Source organism: Microcaecilia unicolor, chromosome 4 (assembly GCF_901765095.1).
Source record: "Microcaecilia unicolor chromosome 4, aMicUni1.1, whole genome shotgun sequence".
Taxonomy (NCBI): Eukaryota; Metazoa; Chordata; class Amphibia; order Gymnophiona; family Siphonopidae; genus Microcaecilia; species Microcaecilia unicolor.
This window is the reverse complement of record NC_044034.1, coordinates 220,482,420-220,499,370: the sequence shown is the minus strand read 5'-3', so window position 1 is coordinate 220,499,370 and position 16,951 is coordinate 220,482,420. Positions and strand designations below refer to the sequence as shown.

At 47.4% G+C, this 16,951-nt stretch overlaps 1 protein-coding gene across 1 annotated transcript in view; it reads right to left on the bottom strand.

Annotated features, from left to right (window-relative positions):
• LOC115469677 (mucin-2-like) overlaps positions 1-16,951 on the bottom strand; it is a 257,743-nt gene that overhangs the window by 67,528 nt on the left and 173,264 nt on the right. Inside the window, exon 10 of the mRNA XM_030202465.1 lies at positions 316-555. Coding sequence (XP_030058325.1) covers positions 316-555 — 240 coding nt within the window. The remainder of the gene's footprint in view (positions 1-315; positions 556-16,951) is intronic.

The following is a 16,951-nucleotide window of genomic DNA, read 5'->3' as shown; positions in this document are numbered from 1 at the left end:
TTAAAAAAATATTTATTAACCATAAAAGATATATAAAATAGGGGAGAACAGGACTCATTTTTGTTTTCCTCATTTTTTAGAGTCATCTTCGCTGTTTTTTGTATTGTTGTTTTTTTGCAAAGATAGTTTTCTTCTGTTTTTTTTTGTACAGGACAGACCTTTAGCATTGAGACTAGGAGTATTCTGGCAGATGACTCTAGATCACCTGTACTAGGCTGAGCTACAAATTCCAGCATGCAATGAGGTAAAATCAAGACCTGCTCTTCCTCTTCCTGATGACCCAGCATGCTCTGAGAAGCCTAATCTAAGAAATACCTGTGTATGACACTCTTTGAAGATGGCACTATTGATTATGCTGCATTGTCTTTCTGCCTGTGAGCGCCGGTGTGGGTTGCCAAAGCAAGGATTGGTGACAGCTTTGGCATCAGGGCATGAAGAGCTGATTTTCCAGCTGTTTCCAAACTCCTCTGCGCTCTCTTCGATGGACTTCCCCCGGGACATGAAGTCATTGTTCTGGTTGTCATCAAAGTTACCACATAGGCCACAGACTTTTCCCTGCAAGATAGGGAGACAAGAGAAGAGCTGTCTGGATTCTGCGATCATATTGCACAGAATATCTATGGGGCTCTTTGCAATCTGACAGGGATTCTAAGAATATTTTCTGTCTATCCTTTTCAAATTAAAAGGCTGTGCATGTGCCACAACAAGGCGGTAAGCTGACAGTGTAGATTAGATATCTATCATTCATCCATTTTCTACATGGAAGGTGCCTGCTTACGGAACTCCTTGCCTCTTGAATTGTGATGCATTGAGTCACAGTTCAGGAAGCAGCTTAAGACCTTTCTATTTGTGCAAGCCTTTCCTGCATGCTGAACGAAGTCAGCACATACTGATTTGGAAACACCGTATTGATTTTGATCGAGATTGAATTTAGTTTCATTTTATTATTTTTTTGCATTGTGATAATTTTGTTTGTTCTTGGATTGTGTTAATTTTTACTGTGACCCTCATAGATTAGTAGGATAGAGCGGGCTATAAATGGTTTAGATAAATAAATAAATAAATAAATAAATAAAATTAAAGCAGAGAAGAGACAAACTTGCAGTCTACAGTTCTTCTAGCTCATATTTCTCTAACAACAAAATCACACTTTATCATTGTTACCTTGTTTGGTGGTACTAAACTGTGAATTACCCTGACAGGATATAGTAGGGTAACACTGTTGTTGCATAGCACCCCTTACTGTGAGTGGAAGCTTACGTTTTCTGGTCAAATGTTAACTTTGGGTTATATCATAGAATACTGTAGAGTATGTCACAAAATGGTTACATTTCTGTAGGTTAGTATTTTATTTCACTACTAGTAAAAAAGGCCCGTTTCTGACACATATGAAACGGGCGCTAGCAAGGTTGTCCTCGGAGTGTGTATGTTTGGGAGAGTGTATGTGAGAGTGAGTGTGTGTGTGAGAGAGAGAGAGAGTGTGGGTGTGAGTGTATGTGTGAGAATGTGAGTGTGTGCAAGTGCGTATGTGAGACACAGTGTGATTGTAAGTGTGTTTCACACAGATTCATTGTGTGTGTGAGAGAGAGTGTGTGTGTGATACTCAGATGCTCTGTGAGACTGAGTGTATGAAACCAAGCGAGTGTGTGAGTGATTGTGTGACACAGAGAGTGAATGTGATACACTGTTAGACATAGAGTGTGTGTGAGAGAGAGAGAGAGAGAGAGAGAGACAGAAAGACATTGTCTGTGTGAGAGAGAGTGTGTGAGAGAGTGTGTGTGTGACAGAGGTACCACCCTCCCTCTCTCTCTCTGGTGTCAGGCTCCCCCCTCTATCTTTCTGGTGTTTGAGATTCCCGCCACTGCACCCAAGCAATTGGTTTGCCAGATTGAGTTTGTGTGTGTGTGTGTGTGTGTGGGGGGGGGGGGGGGGGGGGGGGGTAGGGGGGTTCAGGAAGCACTGCCAGATAAGATAGTGAGTGAGTGTGTGTGTGTGTGTATGGGGTTTCAGGAAGCGCTACCAGTTGAGAGAGAGAGTGTATGTGTATTTGGGGTGTGTGTTGGGGTGTCAGCTTTGAAGAAGAGGGGTGTGTGTGTGTGTGGGGGGGGGGGGGGTTCAGGAAGCGCTGCCAGATGAGTGAGTGAGTGTGTGTGTGGGGGTGGGTGGTTTATCAAGCACTGTCAGATGAGTGTGTGTGTGTGTGTGTGTGTTTGGGGCGTGGGTTCAGGAAGCACTTAAGAGAGAGTGTGTGTGTGTGGGGGGGGGGAGGGGTGGAGGGTTGAGGTAGCGGGGCCAAATGATAGTGAGTGAGTAGGTGTGTGTGTTGGGGGTGGGGTTTAGGGACAGCTGCCAGATTAGTAAGTGAGTGTGTGTGTGGGTGGGGCAGAGGTTTCAGGAAGCGCTGCCAGATGAGATAGAGAGTGAGTGTGTGTGTGTACGGGTTTTTAGGATGCGCTACCAGATGTGAGAGAGTGGTTTGGGGGTGTGTGTGTTTGGGGTTTCAGCAGGGAAGAAGAGGGGTTTGGGGGGTATGGAAGCACTGGCAGTTGAGTGAGTGAGTGTGTGTGTGAGGGTGGGTTTATTGTGCGTTTCCACATGAGAGAGTGTGTGTGTGGTGGGGTTCAGGAAGCGCTGCCAGATGACAGAGTGAGTGTATGTGTGTGTGTTGGAGGGGGGGGGGGGGTTCAGGAAGTGTTGCAAAATGAGAGTATGAGTGTGTGTGGGGGGGCAGGGGTTTCAGGAAGCGCTGCCAGATGAGAGAGTGAGTGAGTGTGTGTGTGTTCTGGGGGGGGGGGGGGGTGTGGGCGTTGAGGAAGTGTGGCCAAATGAGAGTGAGTAAGTGTGTGTGGGGGGGGGCAGGAACGGCTGCTAGATGAGTGAGTGTGTGTGGTTGGGGGGGGGGCAGGGGTTTCAGGAAGCGCTGCCAGATGAGAGAGTGAGTGAGTGAGTGAGTGTGTGTGTGGTGGTGGGGGGTTTGCCAGATGAGTGAGTGTGGGGGGGGGGGGCAGGGATTTCATGAAGCGCTGCCAGATGATAGAGTGAGTGTGTGTGTGTGTGTTGTGGGGGGTGCGTTTAGGAACTGTGGCCAATTGAGAGTGAGTAAGTGGTTTTGTTGGGGGGTGGTGGTTTCTGGAACCGCTGCCAGATGAGTGATTGATTGTGTGTGGGGGCTGGGGGCTGGGGTTTCATGGAGCGGTGCCAGTTGTGAGAGTGTGTGTGTGTGTTTTTTATTTCATTTGGGGGGGGGGGAGGGATTGTAGTGTGATGAAGATCGAAAGAAGCGGGGGCTGCTTTCAGGGGTTGTTTGTTGTGTGCCGTCTCCGCTTCCTCCGCGTGATGCACCCACCGCCGCCGCGCATTGCCCTCCCCTCCCGCCGCCATCCCACCCTACCGTGTCGTAGTTTTGCTGGCGGGGTACCCCAAATTCTGCCAGCAGAAGTCCTTTGTTGTGTGCTGTGCTGAGTCCCGCTTGATCTTCAGCATTGCTAGGCTGTGCAGGGCGGGGTTATATGCGTCTGACGCCGTGCACGTGCAGGACGTCAGACGCACAGAAGCCCTGCCTGCAGAGGCTAGTAATGCTGAAGATCACACCGGAGTCTGAAGACAGGACGTGTTCTTGCGGGGTTTCGGTTTCCCCGGCAGCAAAGCTACGCGTCGGTGGGTGGGTAGGAGTGGGGGTGGGTGTTGCTTCATGTGGATTGTGTTGCGGGGCTTATGTTTTTTGCAGGATTTTCGTGGGTGGCGTGGGAGGGCGGCGCGGGGGTGGGTGTTGCACCTGCAGCTTGTGTATGTGCGTTTTTTTTTTTTTTGCATTTTGTCGTGGGTGGCTTTGTGGGGGGGGGGGCGGTGCGGGGGGTGGGTGTTGCACATCCTGGGGGAGGAGTAGGGAAACTTACTGCTCCCCCTGCTTGGTTGTGTTTCTTTTGTTGACTTCTACTATTTTAGAACGCTCCCTGAACGTTCTTTTGTTAAGGTTCTGAACTCACAGCAGAATGTTAAAGGGTTCGTTTGACGTCATGACGTTTGACGCGAGGGCGGGGCTCAGAGTCATAGTGGGATGGCTTCACCATCATGAAGTTACGAACCCTTGTGCTGTGAGTTCAGAACATTTGACCTCAGAACGTTCAGGGTGTGTTTTATTATAGTAGATAATGTTTTCAAAGGCCACTATGGTATTATGTTACAGTACAAGATCTGCAAACATTGTTTATAGTTTGTTAGGTTTTATATACCTTCTCTCAACATAAAAATAGCAAAGCAATTTACAGCAGTAGCATAAATGTTGGTCACATGGTACAGTTTATATTATCATACAAAATGCAACTTGTCATTTATTTATTTAAAATGCTTAGTAGGCCTTTTACAAAGATGCGCGCTAAAAATAAGCGTGCGCTAAATGATAGAGATGCCCATATATTCCTATGGGCATTTCTAGTGTTCAGCGCATACTCATTTTTAGTGCGCACTAAAATGCTACTGCAGCTTTGTAAAAGACCCCCTTAGTAACCACTTGCCCAGCTGTCCAAAGTGGCATACAAAGTGAAACCAGCAGCAATACAAACAGACATCCTATAAACAATCAATTAAAACCAACATGCCAGAACCAACCCGTGTTTGCAAAGTCCAAAACCTATCACCTCTCCTCTGCCCCCTGTTCTTCCCTCTATCCATGTCCAGCATAGTAGTATTACATAGTAAATGATGGCAGATAAAGACCTGTACGGTCCATCCAGTCTGCCCAACAAGATAAACTCGTTTACACGGTATGTAATACTTTATTTGTATACCCGAGTTTGATTTGTCCTTGCCTTTCTCAGGGCACAGACCGTAGAAGTCTGCCCAGCACTGTTCTTGTACTAAGTTCTGAAGCTAATGTCGAAGCCCCTTAAAATTTACACTCCAGTCCATCCCTATCTAATTAGTCACGGTCAGGGCATAGACCGTAGAAGTCTGCCCAGCCCCCATTTTGTTTCCCAATTACCAGCATTGCCACCCAAATTCCGCTAAGATTCCGTGGAACCATTTCTTTTAAACAGATTCATTTGTGTTTATCCCACACATGTTTGAATTCCATTACCGTTTTCATCACCACCACCTCCCGCAGGATCATGTTTTCAGTGGTTAAACTGATCTCTTGTCTGCCAGACCCTCGACCATTCTTCTAAGGTTCGGAGACCCCCTTCTCATTGTTTCTATTCCATCCAGGGTATTCACTCTATTGGGTATTTTCATGTCATCAGCAAAAAGGCACACATTTCCTTCCAACCTTTCAGCAATATCTCCCACAAATATATTAAACAGAATAGGCCCCGGCACCGACCCCTGAGGAGCTCCACTGCTCACCTCCGAGCGGATTCCATTTACCACCACCCTCTACCACCTGTCGGTCAACCAGATTCTTATCCAGTTCACCACTTTCGGTCCTAAGTTCAACACTTTCAGCTTATTTATGAGTCTTCTGTGGGGGACCGTATCAAAGGCTTTGCTGAAGTCCAAGTAGATTACATCTAGCGCATGTCCTTCATCCAATTCTTTGGTCACCCAGTCAAAGAAGTCAAATAAGATTTGTTTGGCAGGATTTTCCTTTGGTAAAGCCATGTTGCCTTGGGTCCTGTAACCCGTCGGCTTCTAGAAAGTTAACTATCCTTTCTTTCAGCAGCGACTCCATTATTTTTCCTACCACCGACGTGAGACTTACCGGTCTGTAGTTTCCCACTTCTTCCCTGTCTCCACTTTTATGAAGAGGGACCACATCCACTCGTCTCCAATCCCGCAGAACCTCTCCCGTCTCTAAAGATCTATTAATAAATCTTTAAGAGGTCCCGCAAGGACCTCCCTGAGCTCTCTCAGTATCCTGGAATGTATCCCATCCGGCTCCATAGCTTTGTCCACCTTCAGATTCTCAAGCTGTTTATAAACTCTTCCGTAAACGGCACAGAACTGCGGTCCTTCACCAGGATTTTCCTCTGTGAACACCAAAGAGAAATAATTGTTTTGTCACGTCTGTGGCCGTGACCACCCTCATTCTTACCCTGTTTCTGGGAGTCAGTGGCTGTGCTGGCTTCTGCTTGTCTCTGTGTCTGTCTCTGTCTTAGTTTCTCTCTGGCTCTGTGTGCTGATTGCCTTACTGGACCTCACCTGTGTGGGCTATGCCTCTTCCAAGATGGCTGCCGACTCCTCTATGCCAGTATCCAAGATGGCTCCCGCTCTTCCTTCCTGTGGGCTGACTTCTCTGTGTGTCAAGCCTCTGTTTGGAGGCAAGGAGATTGCTGCAGCTGTGCCTCTGGTGTTGAAGGGCTTTATTAATCACTTTGAGACTGCAGCCCTTGCCTTTGCATTTCTCTAGGGCCCTGGTATGTAGAGTGCTCTGTGCACTGCTACATTGTCCAGCTCAGTGTGAGTTCCTAGTGTTTGACTTGTTAGCTTGGGCACAGCTTTGCTTGTTAGCCTGTGTACAGCTTTACTTGATCTCTTGTGTTTGCTGAGTGTATGTTCTTAGTGTATGACTTGTTAGCTTGGGCACAGCTTTGCTTGTTAGCCTGTGTACAGCTTTACTTGATCTCTTGTGTTTGCTGAGTGTATGTTCCTAGTGTATGACTTGTTAGCTTGGGCACAGCTTTGCTTGTTAGCCTGTGTACAGCTTTACCAGATCTCCTGTGTTTGCTTAGTGTATGTTCCTGGTGTATGACTTGTTAGCTTGGGCACAGCTTTGCTTGTTAGCCTGTGTACTGCTTTACCAGATCTCCTGTGTTTGCTTAGTGTATGTTCCTGGTGTATGACTTGTTAGCTTGGGCACAGCTTTGCTTGTTAGCCTGTGTACAGCTTTGCTTGATCTCCTGTGTTTGCTGAGTGTATGTTCCTAGTGTATGACTTGTTAGCTTGGGCACAGCTTTTCTTGTTAGCCTGTGTACAGCTTTACCAGATCTCTTGGGTTTGCTTAGTGTATGTTTCTAGTGTATGACTGGTTAGCTTGGGCATAGCTTTTTTGTTAGCTTGTGTTCAGTTTCCTAGTCTTCTTGTGTTTAGCCTGCTGGTTTTCCCGTGTGTGTTTTCTTTTGCTTCTGGAGCTTCAGCCCTTGGTCAGTCTGTTGCCAGTACTCCTTGATACTGAAGCTCCAGCCATAGTCTTGCTCCTTGACCTGACCATTGCTTTGAACCTGCCTTCTGCCGGAACCCGGACATTCCCTGCCTGTCTGCCTTGCTTTCACCTAGGTGCCTGGGGGGCACTTTTGTATCCGGATTCCTGCTGTTCCTGCTTGCAAGTTCTAGTTCCAGTTTTTCCTGTAAGCCCTGCCGGCTGCCCGAACCTGAGGGCTCAACCCTCGGGGAAAGGTGGCTAAGCGTAGGTGAAGCCTAGGTCCAGTGTGTACCTGTCCAGCGGGTTCCGGTCCCGTGGGTTCCAGTCCAGTGGGTTCCGCTCCTGTGTGTTCCAGTCCAGCGGGCTTCACTCCTGTATGTTCCAGTCCAGTGGGTCCACTCCAGTGTGTTCCAGTCCAGCGGGCTCCACTCCAGTGCGCACCCGTCCGGTGCGTTCCAGTCCCGTGTATTCCTGTGTAGAACTCCAGTCCGGGGTTCTGGTCCAGTCTTGTCTCGTCTCTACCGTGAAGGTGATCTTGCCTGCCACTGCCGCTCCACGGTAGTGGCCCAAGGACTCACGAACCCAGTGCTCCCGGGGAAGAAGCCTGACAGTATGCCAAGGTCCTCGGGAACGCGACATGTTTAGCATGTTCACTTTATCTTCATCAGTCTCCACATAGCCATTCTCATTATCTTTCAGTCTCGCAATTCCATTCCTATCTCTTCTCCTTTCTCCAATATATCTGAAAAGGTCTTGTCACCTCTCTTTACATCTTTAGCCATTTTTTCTTCCACTCGCGCTTTTGCTAGCCGTATTTCCCTCTTCGCTTCAAGTTTAATCCGATAATCTTTTCTGTGATCCTTTAGTTGCGTTCTTTTGTATTTCTTGAACAAAGCCTCTTTTACTCTTATTTTTTTCAGCTACTTGTTTGGCGAATCATATTGCTTCCTGCTTCTCTTGTTTTTGTTTACTTTCCTCACAAAAAGATCAGTTGCCATATTTAGAGCAGCCTTTAGCTTGGACCACTGTTTTTCCACATCTCCTGTGCCTTCCCACACCAACAGCTGCTTCTTCAGGTATTCCCCCATATTATCAAAATCAGTATGTCTGAAATCCAGTACTTTGGGTTTTGTGCGTCCGCACTCCGCCTTCACCCTTATTTCAAACCATACAGTGTGATGATTACTATTATATAGGTGGGCACCCACCTGGATATTGGAAACACTACCCCCATTCGTGAGCACTAGATCCAGCATCAACCCTTCCCTAGTGGGTTCTGTCACCATTTGTCTGAGCAAGCTAGACAGGCATCCACAATTTCCCTACTTCTTTCCGATTCCGCAGATGGGACGTTCCAATCCACGTCAGACAAATTGAAATCTCCCAACAGTAGCACCTCCCCTTTCATACCAATCTTTTGAATATCTTCTATCAGATCCTTGTCTAACTTCTCCGTTTATGCAGGCGGTCTGTAGATAACCCCCATGTAGATACAGGTTCTCTCCCCTGCCCTTCTCTCTATCCATCCATGTCCAGCAATTCTCCTCTCTCTCCTGCTCTCCTCTCCATCAATTCCCAGCATTTATCCTCTCTCCCCTGCCCTGCATGGTGTCATTGTCTAGTGTCATGCCCAGAGGCCTACAGGTTAGTCAGTGTGTTGCTGCGCTGCTTCTAAGCCTGTCTTCTGTGTGGGCTTCTTGCTCTTCTGTTCAGTACCTGTGGGCTGGTTGCCCTTCTGTGTGGGCTGCTGGCCCTTCTGCCTTTTGGCTGTGTTTGGAGCCTGCTGTTCAGCCCTGGTTTCCCCGTCTGTGTTTGCAGTATGCCCTACTCTCTGCTTGTATATTCTGTATGCTCATCCTGAACCTTGTATATCCTGTGTGCACATCCTGGCTGCTAGTCCTCCTGCCTCCGCTGTGGAGGTAGCCTCTGCAGGTCAGCCCGGGTTTCCCCGTCTGTGTTTGCAGCCTGCCCTACTCCCCGTTTGTATATTCTGTGTGCACATCCTGAACCTTGTATATCCTGTATGCACATCCTGGTCCCTGCTTGTTCGTCCTGAGTCCTGGTTTTGGCTAGCTAGGGTTATCCGGCTTCCGCTCTGCCTAGCTGCCATCTTCCCTGTGTGCACATCCTGAACCTTGTATATCCTGTGTGCACATCCTGGTCCTTACTTGTTCGTCCTGAGTCCTGGTTTTTGCTAGCTAGTGTTATCCGGCTTTCCGCTTTGCCTAGCTACCTTCTGTCCCGTGTGTCTACCTTGTACCTTGCTTGTATATCCGGTGTGCTTATCCAGATCCCTGCTTATGTATCCTGATTCCTGTATCTGTCTAGCTAGCGTATATCTTCTGTGGGATTTATCCTGTTACCTGCCTCGACCTAGCTAGTGGGTTTGCCCTGTGGGTATTCCCCGTCTCCCCTTTTTTCCCTGCTTGCATGTCTGCCCTAGTCCCTGCTCCTGATAAGCTTCTGTCTGTCTAGTCTGTCCGGTGTGTCTGGCTTAGTGGCTGCGTGCAGCGCTTAGTGCAGTCTAGTATAGTTTGTTCCCTCGTGTTTCCTAGACCCAGGGTCGGGTTCTCTGGATTCCAGTTCCACCTTGTCCTGCAAGTCCTGCCGGCCGCCTGCACGCTAGAGCTCAACTCCAGCGGAACGGTGGCTAAGTGCAGGTGAAGAGGTTCCTGTTCTACTAGTTCCAGTTGCCTGCTTCCAATCCAGAGGTCCAGTCCGGCCCTTCCATGTGTTCCGCTCCAGGGTGGTCTTGCCTGCCTCTGCCGCTCCTCGGCAGGGTTCAAGGACTCGCTATTCCCAGTTCCGCCTCGAGGACCCGACAGCATGCCAAGGCCCTCGAGAATGCGACAGGGGGTTTATATAACTCTGCACCTCACCCTTAAGAACAGTCCCTTAGATAGCCTGAGCCTCCTTAAGAGTACTAGTTCCACCCGGGAGAAAGTGAGCTGCAAGGAGGGGTGGAGCCTAAACTAGGAAGTATATAAGACAGGGTCTCACTGAGGTTAAGGAGGCCCCCCCAGAGAGAAGAAGGAATTGAATCCCCAGTGTACGCCATCTATGATTGAGAATTGTGACCTGACTGAGGTAAGCCACTTTTGCTTCTTGTTTGAGACTGACAAGCCTTGCTCTGAGGTCTGGCTGGAGCCAGACCCTAGTACTCGGAGAAGAACCAAGAAAGACTCACAGGCTGTATTTGGGGTGGGGTCGCCCTATCAGCCACAGACTGTGTTCAGGCCTTACCAGCCTGAGGCCTGCTTAAGACTGCTTATTGAACTACATAGGCGTTCTATCTTTTGTTCCTGGTCCTGTGATGCAACAGGATTCAATTAAATAAACACTTGTTTTCATTTTTATCCCTTTGTCCAGCTGTGTCATTTGGATCTAGAGACTGTGATGAAAGAGGCTGACTTGGATTTAGTGGTAGCCACAGAAGCATGGTTCACAGAGAAACATGACTGGGATATAGTTATATCGGGCTATAATTTGTTCAGGAAGGACAGGGTGGAAAGAAAGAGAGGAAGAATTTAATGATAAAATTAAAGTGACAGAATTGCAGGACTTTCAGGGAAAGGAAGAGGCACCGTGGGTTAATCTGGAAAGAGAGAATAGAAATTTTATATAAATTGATGTGATATATAGGCCTCCTTCACAGGCAGAAAAAGTAGACAGAGATTTAAATGAAGACATTCAAGAGATCACGTGATGCTTGGCTGAGGGAAGGACGCCGCATCTGAGAGCTCCGAGGCCCCGCCGTTAACATCAAGCCCGCAGCGCCATAATAAGCAGCTGATAAACCCAACTGAAGTCAGCCAGCACAATCGGAACACCCCGATAGTGTGAGGGCACCGTAGGCGATAAAAGAAACATTTGGCATGACATCTAAATCCAGTAAGAAAGACGGAGCGAGAAGCCGCGAGGGCAAGATGGCGGAGGCCAGCCACGCGGGGGAATCGGTAAGCTCCGCTTGGGCTGCTGAAATAGCGGCAGAGGTTTCCACCCTGCTGGAATCGTCAGTAGACCGCAAGCTTCAAAAAATCTCAGACCAGATTGAACAATTAGATGGCAAGTTTGAAGGTTTGCACGCAGACATGGCGGGCTTTCAGAAACGGCTATTGGACATTGAAGACCAGTGCATGCAAAGGGACAAAGTTCAAAAAGACCTGAAGGACGCCCTAGAGGAGCTTACAGCGAAGGTGGAAGACCTAGAGAATAGGTCGCGGAGGAATAATCTCCGTTTCGTCGGTATTCCGGAGACGGTGTGGGAGGTGGACCTCTGCGATTTTCTGGAATCATGGCTCCCAAAAGTCTTGAATCTTCAACGGCTAGAGAATGGATTACAAATCGAGCGGGCCCATCGGTTGAGCAGAGAGAGGCAGGGGAACGAGAGACCGCGAGTTGTCATCTGCAAAATTCTAAATTACAAGCACAAGCAGGACATTTTGCGGGAATGGCGATTAAAAGGAAAGGTACAATATGAATCTCATACCATCTTGTGCTTCCAAGACTTTTCGGCTGCGGTAGCGGCCCAGCGCAAACGGTTTGCAGAGGTATGCAAAATATTGTACGAGAGGAAAGCCCGGTTTGCGCTAATGTTTCCCGCCAAATTGCGTATCCAGCATGAGGGAAAACAATACCATTTCAACGCACATGAGGAGGCGCGGCAATTTGTCAACAGCATGCGAGTGGGCACAGAATTGAAGCAGGTGCAAGCAGCAGCGGAGAGCACACAGAACACCTGAACAGGATCAGGCATCAATCATTAGATGCAAAAAGGGTGAGATAATGAGATTTCAAGGGCTGAGAGACATTTGATATTAAAGACTCTCACAAGGACTTCCAGATGCTGATTCGTTAGGGGAAGGGAATGCTGTAAAAGGGAGGGGGGCTCCAGTGTTAAGATGAGGGGTGAATAGGGGGAACTTGCACAAGAGCGGAGGCTACATCGTTTAATCATCAATCCTAGTGGGGGAGAGTTTCTTGTAATTGGGGTACACAGAATTGGAAATGTAAGGGCGCGGGGTAGGCGGGGGCGGAGCAAAAACGTGATCAGTTCTCTAACGAGAGCTGAATGTGGAGAAGGGGGGCGTATAGGAGGGGGGGAAGGGAGGGAGGGAGGGAGGAGGGAGGGAGATGGGAGGGGTGGGTTTTTTTTTTTCTTTTTTTCTCTTTATTACTTCTGGAATGTGTGCTGGAGGCGCTGGTATTTTTTTATGACTGCTCAAGGGGAATGGCTAAAGGTAAGGGGGGGGGGGTACACCCAGGGGCTGGGGGTGGACCCTCAAACTTTAGGGTGTTTAGACCTTAGAATGAACATCAGTAAGTCTGGATAGGGCGAGTTAAAGTTAATATCTTGGAATGTGGGGGGGATCTCATCACCCATTAAGCGCACCAAGGTGTTGCAGGCTCTGCAGCGACATAGGGCGGATATCGCGTTCCTCCAAGAAACACACTTAACATCCCAGGAGCATCAAAAATTTAAGAAAGGTTGGGTGGAGATGGTAGAGGGATCGCCTGCAGTGGGGAAAAAAGGAGGGGTCCTATTGTTGTTTCGCAAAGGTTTAAATATGAGAATTAAGACAGTGAAGAGAAGTACAGAAGGTAGATTTGTGCTAGTGGAGGTGGAGAGGGGTAATGCCTCTTATATTTTTTGTAATGTGTACGCTCCTAACGTATATGACAAAAAATTTTACAAAGGGCTGTTGGATCTATTGGGCCCCTACCAGGGGGGCAATATAATCTTGGGAGGAGACTTCAATGCAGTGTTTGACCCTAGGTTGGATAGAAGCAGTGCCACTAGATCGATGCCTGGACATTCCCAGGGGGGTTTGCCTTTTCTCAGCTCCACCTTAAACTTGATTGATGTATGGAGGGTGTTACACCCGACGCAGCGAGACTACACACATGTCTCACGAGCACACCTATCACAATCCCGCATAGATTACTTTCTAATTTCGAGAGACCTCTTTCCAGATATACCAAAAGCAGAGATCGAAGTTTGTGAAATTTCAGACCACTCATTTGTTTGGGTACATTTAAGATTACGGGGAAAGGGGGGAGGACGGGGTAGCTGGCGGTTCCCAATTGAACTATATTATGATTCATACTTTAAGAAATACTTGGGGGAGAAATGGGGGGACTTTGCAACCCACAACAGTGAGCATCAACATCAAGCGAGTTTATATTGGGAAACAGCAAAAGTAGTCATGAGGGGGGAGGTAATAGCATATAGAGCGAGGGCTAGAAAGATGAGGGATAAGGAAATCCTACGCTTGGAGAAAGAAGTTCGTAGGCAGTGAATTCGGTTCGGGAAGGACATTACGGAGGACAATAAGAAAGTATTATTAACACTGCAAAGGGAGTTGAATGAATTGTTACACCAAAGAGCGCAGAAGTCCCAGCTGTATTACCAGCACCAACTTTTTAGGTTCGGGAATCAGGCGGGAGCTTTTATGGGACGTTTGATTCAAGGGACAAGGGGCCCAACGAAAGTCCTGCAAGTCCGGGACCGCGGGGGACGGTTACTTCGAGAGACAAAAGACATAATGGAATGCTTTAGGAATTACTATAAAGACCTATACAAAGAGCCAACAGATATAGTGGAGGATAGTGATCTGTTCTTGGACAATCAAACTTTGCCCACAATTACGGAGGCACAGAGGGAGGCGCTGAATAGTCCAATTGAGGAGGGCGAACTGATGTTGGCCCTGCAGCAAAGTAATATCCATAAGGCCCCGGGGCCAGATGGGTTCAGCATAGCTTTCTATAAACTGTTACAGGAACAGGTTACCTCCCCGTTGCTTAACTTGTTCAATACCATGGCTTCTTCGGGAGAAATATCTGCCACGCTTAATATGGCTAAAATAATAGTATTGTTAAAACCGGGCAAAGAGGAGTCTGATGTGGGTTCTTATAGACCCATATCGTTGTTAAACTGTGACATAAAATTATATGCAAAGATTTTGGCGAATCGCCTGGCGCGGGTACTTCCTCACTTGATAGCAGCCCCGCAGGCGGGATTTGTAAAAGGTAGAACGGCAACTAAAAATATAAGGGCTTTGCTGGCTTCATTGGAGACAGTAGAAAGACAGAGCAGGCCTTCTCTGTTGGTCAGCTTCGACGCAGAGAAGGTCTTTGATCGAGTGGTTTGGGGATTTATGTTCGCAGTGATGAGACGGATGGGTATAGAGGGGTTGTTTGAGAATGCTGTGGGAGCCCTATACAAAAATCCACAAGCTTTCAATTAGAAGGGGCACACGTCAGGGGTGCCCTTTCTCACCCTTGTTGTTTGTCTTAGCGTTAGATCCATTGATCAGAGAAATCGACATGCACCCAGAGATAGCAGGAGTTACTTGGGGTCCTTCTTCGTTTAAAGTCTCCGCTTTTGCGGACGATGTCTTGGTCCATCTCACTCAGCCCAAGCAGTCCTTGGAGGCATTATTACAGCTCCTGCAGGAGTATGGAGATTTTGCTGGATTTAAAATAAATTATCTAAAATCTTGGGCATTAACTGGTAATCCGAGGGTGAGGGACCTATGGGGAAATGGTTTTCCTCTGAAATGGGCTACAGAGTCCCTCCAATATTTAGGAGTGCGAATCCCCATGAACACATCGGCCTTATATCAACTTAATGTAGGGAACAGAATGGAGTCTCAGAGGGGGCGTTTCGAAAAATGGAAGGTCTTGCCGCTTACGTTACATGGGAGGATCCATTTATATCGCATGGCGGAGTTTCCACGCTGGCTTTATCTATTACAGGTTCTTCCATTGCGACTAAAGGGTAAGGATATAATCATGATTAATAGGAATATCCGGAAATTTATTTGGAGGGATTCAAAGCCAAAACTTTCATTGCAGTTCCTAATGGGCCCCTGGAGGGAAGGAGGCATGGGGCTTCCGGACATACGCCGTTACAATCAAGCTTGTTTGCTGCGGCACCTGGGAGATTGGCTACTAGATAGACAAGAATACACGCCCCGAACTCTTGAGCAGGATTATTTTAAGCCGTACCACTTATATTTCCTACTGCATTGCCCAAAGAAAATGCTGCATACATTGGTGGGACGTAGTATACTCTTGGACCCCTTAAGGGAGACTTGGCGAGAACTAACGCATGGATGGGGCCTAGCAGCAGATGTCTCGGACCTGCTACCCATACAGAGAAACCCGGATTTTAAACCGGGTATGGAGAATAGAGTATTTCATAAATGGGCAGAGGTGGGAATTACCAGGTTGGAGCATGTATTAAGCCTTAGAGGACAGATGTTAGAACTGGGAGCACTTGGGGTGGGAATAGAGCATAGTTTTATATTTGCCCATTACCAATTAGCACACTATGTTCGGGCGTTAGAGGCAGGGAAGTTGGCGGGCGGACATGGGCGTAAGGTTCGAGAGTTCTTTAGGTCTGTGCCTGGGGAGCGCCTGTCGGTTTCTGGGCTACAGAAGGTGCTGAGAGCCCCTGGTGATGGGAAGGATACAGGGGTAATAACACAACGCTGGGCTACTGATCTGCGGCGACCTAACCTAATCCTGAACTTTTCACAACTGACAGCTCGTATACCTACTTTGTCTTGTAATGCTGCTATGCGAGAGTGTCAATACCGTATACTGCATAGAGCATATATGACCAAACTCCAATTATTTAGATTTGGAGGGGTCACAGATCCATTATGTTCGAAATGTGGTAGGGGAGAGAGTACTTGGTTTCACTCTCTATGGGAATGTCCAAAGATTAAACTTTTTTGGGGGCAAATTATAAAATTTACAGAATCGGTGGTACAGGGCAGAGTGGTCTCTTCTCCAATGGGGTTTTTGCTAGATAAATTTGAAGTTTTCACTCAGCAAACGAGGGGGGGGTAGACAATTTCTCCGTAAAGCAGGCATTATAGGGAAGAAATTGATTATGCTCATGTGGATGCAGAAGGAGGCGCCGGATTATTGGCACTGGAGGAACCGATTGCATGAATTACTGTTGCAGGAGCGTAGGGTGGTGGGTTCCTCCCCGAAGAAACGAAAAGCATTTATGGAAATTTGGGAGCCATATATACAGACATTGTCGCCAAGAGCACGCAGCTTTATATTGAATCGTTTTTAACCTTTTTTTTTTTTTTTTCTTTCTTTCGAGAAGGGGTGGTGAGGGAGGGGATGAATGGGCAATGTGATTAGGGGTATTCTTAAAGGCGATATTATAAGCTTTGGACAAGCTCTTCTGAGATACAGAGTATTGATGGAGACGCCCTGGCGAGAGGGCAGACCAGTAATTTGGGAGTAGCCTATAAGAATGCGGCGAGGGAAGGTCGTCACAGGAATAATAGGGTTTAGGCTTCATATGGTTTAAAGGGAAAGGGAGGAGGACATAGATTTTCAGCTATATGTATAAAAATGAAGTTTAGTGTTAATTGTTATAGAGTTCAATCTGTTTTGTAGGGGGGACATATATTGAGTAAATGTCAAAGGTTGGGACTAAAAACGGAGGGCGTGAGGGAGGGATTTAATGGATAGAGTTTTTTTGCAGACTGTAAGTAATATATTGTTCCTTTAATAGCATATTCAAGAATGCTCTCTTGGGGGTTTAGAAGGTGGAGCGTGATGTTAATTCTAAAATGTTATCAATAAAAATGATACCACGGAGAGATAAGGGGGGATTTGGAAGATGGTTAAAGATATATATGTCTCTCAAACTGTTTTGTTTAGAGGTTCAAGTAATACTGTTTTTCATAAACACTGTTGGAATAAAGCATAGTTGGGGGCGGGGGGGGGGGGGAAATGTAAAAAGTTTGATGACTGTAAGCAGTGCAAGTATACTTGTTGTATTACCACTGTAAGTGAGGCAATATTGTCAAGAATTCACTGTGCTGAGGTGGATTTGTACCT